The sequence below is a fragment of the Vanessa cardui genome, chromosome 16 (genome assembly GCF_905220365.1).
Source record: "Vanessa cardui chromosome 16, ilVanCard2.1, whole genome shotgun sequence".
Classification (NCBI taxonomy): domain Eukaryota; kingdom Metazoa; phylum Arthropoda; class Insecta; order Lepidoptera; family Nymphalidae; genus Vanessa; species Vanessa cardui.
In genome coordinates this window covers 8765906-8777813 of record NC_061138.1, presented here as the reverse complement: position 1 = coordinate 8777813, position 11908 = coordinate 8765906, and the positions used below count along the sequence as shown (strand labels likewise).

The window sequence follows — 11908 nt, the reverse complement described above, 5'->3', positions numbered from 1 at the left end:
ATCATCATTATCATAATGTTATCGGCTATAATAGCTCAAGGAGTGAGGATCAAATCGACGACTTTTACATCGACATCTTTGCACTATTGAAGTTTGAAAAATAATATTGACTTAAAAACCACATCTTTTTAAAAAAAAATATGCGTGTGAGAACTTACTACATACCCTTTCGATATAATTTAAAACAGTTTGTAATTGCTTGCAAACCATTAAATAATATATATAATAAATATTATTATGTTAAAGGTAATTTCTTATTTTATCATGACATTCGCAATGTAAATTTATCCTTAAATAAGCATTGTAAAATAAGTTACTCTGACTTGACCAATAATTGGTGGATTACTGAGCTTTATCATGAAGTTTTAACGTCAGCTTTAAAAAAAACACTTATCATTATAAGACAAGAATAACTTCAAAAACATGTCAGAGATATGTATTTATTTACATGATAATTATTTATAACAACAACAACAACAGCCTGTAAATTCCCACTGCTGGGCTAAAGGCCTCCTCTCCCTTTGAGGAGAAGGTTTGGAACATATTCCACCACACTGTTCCAATGCGGGTTGGTGGAATACACATGTGGCAGAATTTCTCTGAAATTTGTCACATGCAGTTTTCCTCACGATGTTTTCCTTCACCGCTGAGCACAAGATGAATTATAAAGACAAATTAAGCACATGAAACAGCGGTGCTTGCCTGTGTTTGAACCCGCAATCATCGGTTAAGATGCACGTGTTCTAACCACTGGGCCATCTCGACTCAATAATAATTATTTACATTAGGTCGTAACCATATACAAATATAAAAGTTAAAAGTGAGTAACTGTATAAATACAGATCGCTCGGAATAGTGGCTAGACTAGAAAGCAAGAAATACTCGTAAATGAATATTTTAATGCTAAGCTCTCGAAAAATATATTTGTTAGAAATAACTAAAGCATAGTTGTTTTTCGACCAGAGCGTCAACATTTTATTTTTTTGATATTGTTACTTGACGCTTAATTTATTTATTTACAATAATATATTTGTAATGAAGCTAATGGAAATAAATTATTTCTTAATTGAATTAAGAATGAAACAATCACTTATAGAAAAAGGAAACCTGTATGGGTATCAATCCTAGTCGGCAGTAATTCTGATTTGTCAGTGTTGTCCGTTACTTACCCGCAGTGAAGCAACTAATTGATGAAGACGAGTTGGAGGCTGCTACGATATATTAACAATATCAAAATAAAACACAGTCAATTATTAAATTTTATATTAAAAATATATACAGGTACAATATAATTATTTATTCGTTTTTATTTAGAATCTTATATTAGGTTTTATTGCTTCCATGTGATATCGTTTCGAAGCTCAAACAAACGTACTAATATTATATCAACAAAATACATTTCATAACCCCTAAAAGAGTATATATATTTAACATGATGTAACGTGTGGTGTTTGTATATTCAATTCAACAAAAACAAAATACGTAACAGTGGGTGTGTATAACTTAGAAAATTTGTATACTCTATAAATGGATAAAAATAGTGCTCTTAAACCTTTCTCAAAATATTTTCACTTCTGTTTGATTATACACATTTCATATGAGGAGAAGAAGATCATTTATTTTTTAAAAAGTTTAAGTAATTGAATATGGGATAAAAATATGTGATTTACGTAATTTTTCGCAAAAAATAATAATGAACGGGTTATTTGATTTGTTTTTAACCTAAAATAAATATATAGCACTTAAATACTAGATAAGAAAAAGACTTAGACTTTATCGACCTATACGTTTATGAAGCAACAGTGGCAGCTTTTACGAAATGACTTTGTATCCGCTCTAGTTACACTACATTGCCACCGCGCTAAAGGCATCTAAATCACAATGTATTACGGCTAAGCCCTATTGAAAGATTGAGAAAGAGATATGCAAGAGTTCACAACTTATTAATTATACCTAAGAGAAATTGAAGAGTTATTAATGACTATACTTAGTGCAAGGTCTTAACCAAAGACAATAATGAACGGAATTAATTTACAATTTGAGCAAAGACAAGGTAAGGCATAGTTTATTTAAATAGAATTTGCACAAAATATAAATTTAATAATTTATAAAGAACTCACTTTTTTGAGTGTGCGTGAAATATACTTATAGGTTTTATAAATGAGGTTTTATAATTGAATGTGGAAGCTTTAGTAGGTACATATTCTATTTAAACAGCAACATAAATTTAACTTTACAGTATTCCATCGTGTTATTACAACCCAAACTAAGGCATCAGATAAACTTTACATTTACATACTACTTGAAACAAAAACATTTACACAATACAAAAAGTAAAAGAAAGCAAGCCAAAAAATACCTTACATAAATAAGTTGCGCTATAATGATCGAAGAAAAAAAAGGATTTAGAAAAAAGTTCTTATATGATTAGAAAGAAGAAATAAGTAATACGTTCCAAAATATTCAATAGATTGTATGTTACAGATTCGTAGCTATTAATTTCCTAAACGTGCACCTACGCTTCTTATGAATTTCCTAAAAGTAAGAAAAATGTTCAAGTAGATTAGTATGTAATAGATAGAATTAAGAATAGTTTCATATTTATATATTAGGATTGAAAATTTTCTTATAATAATTAAAAGTAGATAAGATATCATTAGGTACACTTTTTTTGTATAAAAATCGCAATTTTCATGTCTGAACCAGCCAGACCTTTTTATAATTATACATATTATACAACCGATACGTCGGCTACAGTAAATATATTCTTTTCTACATATCTTGTAACTAAGATTATAAAACATTATACAGGTGTACATTATAGTGAAGAAATTAAGCGAAAGAGTGAATACAGTTACTTTTGACGTATTAACAAAAAGACACTTCGTTTCGCAATCACGAATTTGCTTTTGTTCTTCACTACACTGTTCGGATTGCAACCAGCATTTTGTTTTATAACGTATCTGTAATTGTACTTTAATTATTGATCATGATTAGGATTATCAGGAATTAAATATTTTAAACACCTATTTTTAATGATGGAAAGATTTTTTCATTTAAGTAGGTTATCTTTTTCTCTTCCACACATTAGAATGACTTTTAGTACGAGTACCTACGAGTTCTTGGTCTATTTCGTACGTAAAATTGTTTTCTCCTTTCGCAATGACAATTCAATTTGGTAATTTCTTGTGAAATTGTAAGTTACGGGACCTTTCTTTTTCTAATAGCTACAGATTACTTGACTTTTTTTGAAAATATTCCTATATATCAAATATTTATTATTATGTTCAATTTTTAGATAGGAGAAAGAAATATTAACAAATTTTGCATTTATATTGCATATTACTAAAACTCCAATGATCTTCCGTGGACGCCATTTTGATGTAAGCAACTATTTACTCTCTCAATACACGTAGCTAGCACCAAATTGCATAAAGTCTGTTATTCAGCGCTACATCATAACATACTTAATTTTCATTATGTTAGAGTCGTGAAAGTCTTAGTAAATGCCGATAAAACTGGGCAAATACTGAGCATAAACATCTATATCGAGTCTACTTTTACAAAGAAATATATTAATATTTCTTTCTATAGTCAAGCACTCTATTGCAACCTTACACCGACATTATATTTTGGTCTTAAGAATATTAAATTCTTTATTTTTTATTCAATAATCATTCTTTAATTTTAGACCTCTATGAGAAAATTTAGACACCCTTCAAAAGCTTTTACATGTAGGAAATATCCTCGGCTACGCTAACCTTTTCTTAATAGGATTTTTTCTTAACAAACTAGCTGCCTACCCAATGGGATTTCCCATTGGAAACATTATACAGGGACCGCTCAAAGTTTCTTATTTTGCGTTGGCTATAGAAACATTTTCATATTTAAAATTTCAAAAATATCTAATTTCCTTATAATTTCATCCTTTATTACAATTATCCTGTTTTTAAAACAACTGTACCACATCTTTTGCTCATAAATAGAACAGCCCAAAGACTCAAAAACTCAAACATTATGAAACGGCGAGCAATTATAAATATATTTGTATAGAAATAAAATTCTTATCCTCAATTTCAACAAGGTTGTATTTTCTAAAACTTTATACCTATCTTATAACCATAAATAGAACCCAAATCACCGATTTCCATATTTCAGACATAGAAAAAAGGTTAAGTTCGATACAAACTTTATCCCCAATTTCACCAAGTTGAGTGACAAATTTTCACAAATATGTAACAGCTGCCTTCTACTTATAAATATCAAAACTCTGATTTGTATGTATCCAATTTTCAAAAGTAATGAACTATCATACAAACGTTCATTTTAACTTATACATGTCACAGGTAAAATCATTAGTGAATTGATTTGATTGATGATTTTTCTTAGAAATCGCTCTTTTCTGTTTTTACGTATAGATTTTCAGATCTTTAACCCTAGAAATGACGAATTTCTATAAGAACTTTTATCGCAATTTTACCCCCTTACCCTTAGTGTTAAGGTTCCTTTGTATGTTAGTCAGTCAAATTAACTACGAGATTTACGATGTTATATAAGGTCTGTTTAGCGTGTATTTGATCAGTGGTTTGAATAGCGCTAAATTAATACAGTGATCTCCAAAGTTGCAGACTATGTTCGTGTAAAAGTGTAAAGTTAAACATCCTAAAATAAGTAGATACCTACCTGAAAATGCAATGTTTGGGGCATTCACAATTTTTTTTGCTCGTTTGCATATTTCATATCTCCAACACCCAACACGTATTTACATAACAATGCATGTGTTAACATAATATAGCTATTCTATGCTGTGTACAAAAAGTGCATTTACAATATAAAAAAAGCATTATATTCTAGACACGCAAACTAGCAAAGTCTAGTGAACTGAATTTGCATATAAAAATATATTACAATTAACGCCAGTCCTGTTAACGTAGACGAAGCCAGGAATCTGTTAAAAGTTCTCGTCAGCCTCGCAAAACGAAAACAAAAAAACATTATCTATACATATAAATAGTTCTAGAAATTCTTCGATGTTTATTAACAAATCACATAATCACAGGTAGCATTTATTTACATCGATTACATTTCTTAGAATATCTTCCATCGAACTAGCATCACTGAAAATAATAAAACATCACAAAATTGACGACGAATTAAATATAAGTTGTTTGTTGGCCTTTGTTAAAATCCATTTACTTATGTAAGCTTATATCCCTTAACTTACTTTAGCATTCCATTAAATCCAAACGTCTGATTAAAAATGCATCGTCAATTTGCTCGCAGATAAAACATTCGCTGTAAGTATTCATAGCTGTGACCCATTTCGTAACAGACTATAATTATAATACGCTTAGTTTATCTGAACACAGCACTGTTACGGGACTCAGTGGAATGTCGTTACGTTCAATGCAAAGGACGTCAAATGCGTTTAGAGCGCTGGCCGGCCGAGGGGCCGCGCTGCGTTGCCTGCTACGAGCAACGCTGGAGGGCACGCGATCTGAAATTCAGATGAAACTTAATAACTATGAACTTTACATTGGATAACTAGTTAAAAAAACACCTTAACATTACAGAGCTTAAAATTAATACATATTTATGACAATAGCGAGTTCTTAATTTTTAAAATATATCAAAATTATAAGAGGAAAAACCAAACGCTTCCTCTTTATTTGAAATTATTTAAGAATCTTGCAAAAATATCTTTATCCAAATAAAATGGTAATTTTCAATTGTAATCAGTATTATGATTTAATTATGTATTGATATTAAAACGAACTGAATACTAGCGTTCTTATTATATAATCATAAAAAAATCTACAAGACAATTATAGTTGGTATAAAAACTTTTGCAGATAAAATCTAATTGATACAATTATCTGGACTAGCGTGTCCTCGATGTTTCATTCGTATGGTCCCTATAGTCAAACCATTGCATACTCTATCATAATTAAAGTAATATGTGTGAAGTTTACGATTTTAGTAGATTTGTCGGTGATTAAAAAAATGTTCACTGATAAATAGTAAAAACGATAGAGTTGTCTCTTATAAAGATTTAATTTTGCAATTTAAATTTCTCTCTAGATATGTTTTTTGTAGCGTCAAATCATTCTTACATTGAATGTGTTTTTATTTGTTACAAAAACACATAAATTAGGAAAATAGAAAGATAATTAAACCGGATTTTATCTAGTAAAGAACGGTTACTATGAATGAGTATCACGAAATGAGTTTGATCAATTATTATACATAGATTGTTTTCACACAAACACACACACACAATATAATTTCTAATAACTACACATTAAAACGAACCTTGCTAGTAAGCAGATTAATAACGCCTACACTTCTACATTAATACGTTTAACTGTTAAGTTTATGCTACGAAATCACAAAGACAAACGGACTAAGTAAATAAATACCATACCTAAAGTTATACTATCTAGTCTAATCTATAAAAATGTGAACACCATTACAGTAAAATTTGCTTATACGAGATATTTACACAGAACCTAGTCAGCGATACCTAATCACAATATTCAATATACGTAGCGCTAAGCAAGGTGAAACAACTAAAGTATATCACCTTCGAACTATACACTCGAGCAAGCCTCTTACCTCGCGAACAAGAACAGTAGCCTTTTAAACTGAGACTCTCCTATAACAAAGCACCATTTATCACTTAGAATAAAGAACGTCACGAATAAGAGAATCAATCATTTGTTACGAAAAGCTTGACCTTTGACCTTTATAATGTATGAATTTCTCCTTTCTTTTATACGATTTAAATAATATCAAAATAAAGCGTGCAAAATGAAAATCTCTAGCGACATAACGTGATAAAAGATGTATCAGATAGGGCTGTAGCCTGTAACAATGAGTTTAATCGGGCAAGCTTCAGTGAATATAAAACAAACAATAAACAAAAGTGAATGGAGTAACCTTGTGCGGGCGTCACTGTGGAGACAAGTACCCGTGACACGATCACAATGAGCCGGGATCCCAGTTCACTGTAGGTATGACCCATGCACAACCGCCACTTGAAATGAAAATAAATTAAAACGAAGATGAAATGATTTATGGAACGATTATTTTCAAACGAAATGCTAGTCTATTTTGCTACATATAAAGAACAGTTCGTACAAAATTAAAAACGATATGACTATTGATTATAATATATACTAATAAAATAATAACAAATATTAAAAAATAAATAATATATCAATATATAAAAATGTTTTGTGTTAAATTAAAGTTAAGACAGCAGTGGCTTTTAACGAATAAAATAATGACCTTACTTAAATTGGACATTAAAAAAAATAAGATACGTCATAAAATAATGACAATATCAAATTGCGATTGGTCTTGCTTTTAAAAATTAGACAATTGATGTTCTATTCAGTAACTGCTACGATCAGAACATTAATTTTATTTATATAGAAAAATCCTAATAAATATCCGGTTCACCCTTGCCAATAATATCTTTTGAATTGTTCTATTCGATCTGGAATCCAAATTGTAGACAGTCCTAAAATATTTATTTATACTCGTCTCAAATACAGGCTTAGCTATATTAAAGGTGAATAAAGTGAATACTTTTCGAGTAATTTATTTTACTGTCATAGTAATTTGTTTGCTTTTGTAAAAGTTGGATATTCTCGTAGTAGGTATTACCCCACATACGCTACTGCGATTTGCGTCACTTTGCAGTTATTCGTTGTACGTTTTCCGAGTAAACAATTAAATGAAAACATGAATAACTCCATCGTTGAGTTTGTTTTACTGTTTTGCGTTACCATTAAAATAATCACTTAGCCGTAGTTGTTTGGGCCGACTTAATGTATTTATAAGTGTTATATAGTAGCAACAATAATTCTCGTTCGATATACTTTAGTTTCCGTTTGTTTTAAGTATAATAGATTTTATGATAGTACAAGAGGGTGACCTCTTTGTACCTTTTTTTCTACGGTCAGACGGACGAGTAATTGGCACATCTGATGGTAGTTTACCATCACCATCAGTAGATGTTGCGTTACAAGAAATATCAAGCATTTTTTACTGCATATATGTGCGATCAACCTTAGAAACAGACCCATGTTTCCTATGTTTTTTAGTTACACTGGCTTACCCAGACTTCAAACCGGGACACAAGAATGCTGAGTACTTCTTTTTGGCGATAAATTATTTGATGAGTGTGCCGTAACTACCCAGGCGGTTAAACAAAATTCTACCATCACTTTAAATCTTCTGTTTTATATGTTTCTATGACAAAATCAATGTCAATTGTTACATTAAAAGAATGCAGCTTTTCATAGGCATTAAGTTAATACAATTAAATAAGCTTTTCGCAATTGCTTTTTTAGTACCTCTCTCTCTCACTCTATGGTATATAATTTGGCTCACCTATGAGGAGCTCGGTGTGGTGAGCCTGGTGGCGATGAAGCCGGAGATAGTGCCGGCGTAGCGGGTGCGGAAGCAGCTCGCCTTCGGGAGTACTCACTCCCACCAACTGCCATTGCTGACCCCCCGCCGACAGGATCGGTTACACGTGTTATGGACAGCCCTGATGCTGATCGAGTTGGTCGAGAGGGAACTGTCGGTACCAAATTAACCAACATATTTGGTTTTTTAAATGTAATAATGGCATGACAAACAATAAATTGCCTATTATAATAATAATGTGTTTGTAATAGTGAAATCTAATTAATATAAGTATATTTTTGGATGCAACGGTATTACCTCCAGTGTAACTATAAAGGCCAGCCGGTGAAGATCTTGGTCGGTAACCAGACGCGGTAGAAGTTGTTGACAAGGTCGAAGGTGATCTCTTTAAACCGGCAGAATCACCCGCGCTTGACGCCGTGGACGGCCTTCGCGTTCGTGGCTGCCTCTTGGAACCAGTTCTGCACACACCTACAAGTAAACCAACGATAAGTCACCAAGACATAGAAAATTGTAACATGATTATACAATGTGATGAAATTTTAAACACGAATAACTAACGGATAAAAAGAAAGGAAAGGAAATATGCAAACGAGAGCAGTGCGTAAGCTATAACGTACTATAAAAAGCGTACTAAAATAAATACATAATAATATTCTTAACGTTTTTTAAATTCAATACAAAGTTAAAAGAGCGTGTTAATATTATAGCCGTAAGCCCAAGTGTTCTTCTATATCTATTCACATCTTTAATAGACCCATATAATGTCGTGCTTGTTACAAATCCGAATAGACTTCATGATTGAGATGTATCACAAAGTTACATTAGCCAGCTAAAATGACAAGTGCTTTCGAAAGTCTATGTGAGGTATTCCAGAAAATATATTTACCATAGTTATTTGTTGCTCAATAAAATAAGCCTTTCCTTCAATTTAGAAATCTCACTTATCGAATAAATAATCTTACTTGATATTGGATTGGAATTGTCAGTCCAAATTGTTGTAACCACGCTTAGATACGATTTTATCTGTTATCCATCTATATATAATTCTGTATATTTTACTAATAAACTATATATATTTCCCCACGGTTCAATAACGTAAGAAAGTATACCTATAAATATTTCGTTACTTATTTAATAATATACCTTTTTCCGAATAATAGGGCTTAAAGAAAAATAAAACGTAAATCATTTAGTTTATTTATTTAACAATTTCAGAAGACACAAACTTTGAACATAAATTATTATTATCTCGTAAGAAAGTCTCAGGGGTAAACAAAATGTTCTTACAACTAATGTCACTCAAACTTATTACATCTAAATAACCTAAAATACATTTTATTGAAACAGAATTAGTTAAGGCACTAACAGATTATGTTTTTAGAAAAAACATTTACTTGGGTTAATAAAAATAACTTACTGACTACAAGTTCTCATTTTCGAATAAAACGATTTATTTATAATGATGTATATAATATGAGTATATAATAATAGTATTGTAATAAATCTTTAAAGTTCTAACTTTTAAGATAAATGGTTGTACGTATGTGTATGTATTTCATGTCATTTAAAAGAACCAATTTACATATTTTCGTTGTTTTTGAAATACAAATCCGAATAACGTCGAAATACTCTCGAAAGATTAACATATTCTATCATAAATTACGTTTTCCTACTTTGCCTCAAAACATATAAGAACAAAAATAAATTTACAGCAAAAAAAAACTATTTTGCAATTAAGGTTAAATGCTAAAATAACCTTAGGCCTCAATTTCCATTATTTTCACGTTTTTACGTACCCGTGGGACACTCTCGGCCCATTGAGCATTTTCCTTCACAGATGGTTCGCTGGCTCAGCATAGTTTGATAGGAGTCAAGCATTACACGGCATTCTGCAAGATCGTTATCTGCCAAAGCTAAAGATGGATATCGTTCTTTGAGGCGCCTTCTTTCCTGCACAAGAGAAACAGCAATATTAATTAAGCAATTTAATTACCTGAAATATCGTAAAATAATACGGAAAATACCCATAATAAGCGTAATATTTAATTTTACTTAGTGATAGGATTTTTTAAAGGTCTGTTTTTAGATCATCTCTCCAAGCGTGATCAACTCCATGTTTAGTAGGGAGAGATGCTGGGATAAGCGTCGTAAAAGTAGAATAAGTGAGCGATACCATGATGCCTTCCGAAGAAACGGAGTGGGTAATAATTTTTAAGGAAGTTTTCCGTTCCGTGAGTCCTATATTATTTTTATACCATTTTCTTTTACATCACGGGTAAGCGCTTTGTACTTCTTACGGTGAAAGAATCTATGGATTAAAGCTATCACCAGGTGGCCCATTCTGTCGTCGAAATAAGGGTTATCTAGGTACCATTAATCTTCCTAGAACGTTGAGCTGCTATATTTTATAGTTACAGTTAGTTGATATGATAAATATTTGTTTAGATCTAAGTCATAAAATTGAGTACATTACATATGTATAGACGTAAAACTGGGGTGAATGATTACTAGATTAACGTAAGTGCAATGTCAAATAAAATTTTATCGCCTATTACCCCTCAACCTATAACTGTTTGTAGTAAATGTTTTACTGACATATCGGTAATCGAAAACTAGAAAGATTTTTTTAGAACACTTGGTACGAGCTTTTGTCTTTCAAATGCAAAAATTTTCTCTAATAAAATTTACCAGTATATATTTACTTCAATTCAATTTAACAATATCAATAAGTCAGTTCAGTTTTTTTCGAGATGAGATGGCCCAGTGGTTAGAATATGTGGATCTTAACCGATGATTGCTGGTTCAAACCCAGGCAAGCACCACTATAAATATGTGCTTAATTTGTGCTTATAATTCATTTCGTGCTCGGTGGTGAAGGAAAATATCATGAGAAAACCTGCATGTGTATAATTTCATCGAAATTCTGCCACATGTGCATTCCAGCAACCCGCATTACAACATCGTGGTGGAATATGTTCTAAACCCTCTCCTTAATGGAAGAGGAGGCCTTATCCCAGCAGTGGGAAATTTACAGGCAGTTTTAGCAGCACTTTACATTAGTTCAGTTTTTTTTCAGGTACCAATTATTTTAAAAATATAGTAAACATTAAGTAGATTAAATGCAAAAGTAATAACAAAAATTTCTGTATTATTATCCAAAAAAATCATCTACCACGGTTGAATTCTGAATTAAAAAAAAAATCTATAATAAATATCAAGGAATTCAATTTAAAGTTTTTAAATTGCAAAAAGTGTCAAAGTAACGTATGGGAACACTACACATTTTCCAATAGCGCTTCTCATCAAATATGCTTTTACGAATACAACCGCAGTATTACGTAACGTTGATGTAATTAGAATGGATGTGAATGCTTCACTGATTGTATAGGGTTCACTTTACCGATTAAAGAAGCGTTAATTAATTAAGCTCTTTCTGCTTTATGTAAGCCACTACTGAGCTAAAATG

General features: G+C 31.2%; 1 protein-coding gene across 2 annotated transcripts in view; it reads right to left on the bottom strand.

Annotated features, from left to right (window-relative positions):
* Positions 1–3997: 3997 nt before the first annotated feature.
* Positions 3998–11908, bottom strand: part of LOC124536492 (dual specificity protein phosphatase 22-like) — a 60761-nt gene continuing 52850 nt past the window's right edge. Inside the window, exons 5-9 of one of the 2 annotated variants that reach the window (XM_047113048.1) lie at positions 10239–10392; positions 8737–8910; positions 8401–8590; positions 6616–6655; positions 3998–5497 (exon numbers count right to left, since the gene is read on the bottom strand). In XM_047113048.1, the coding sequence (XP_046969004.1) occupies positions 6640–6655; positions 8401–8590; positions 8737–8910; positions 10239–10392 (534 nt within the window). In that variant the 3' untranslated portion in view covers positions 3998–5497; positions 6616–6639. The remainder of the gene's footprint in view (positions 5498–6615; positions 6656–8400; positions 8591–8736; positions 8911–10238; positions 10393–11908) is intronic. The other variant, XM_047113046.1, reaches the window with a different exon arrangement.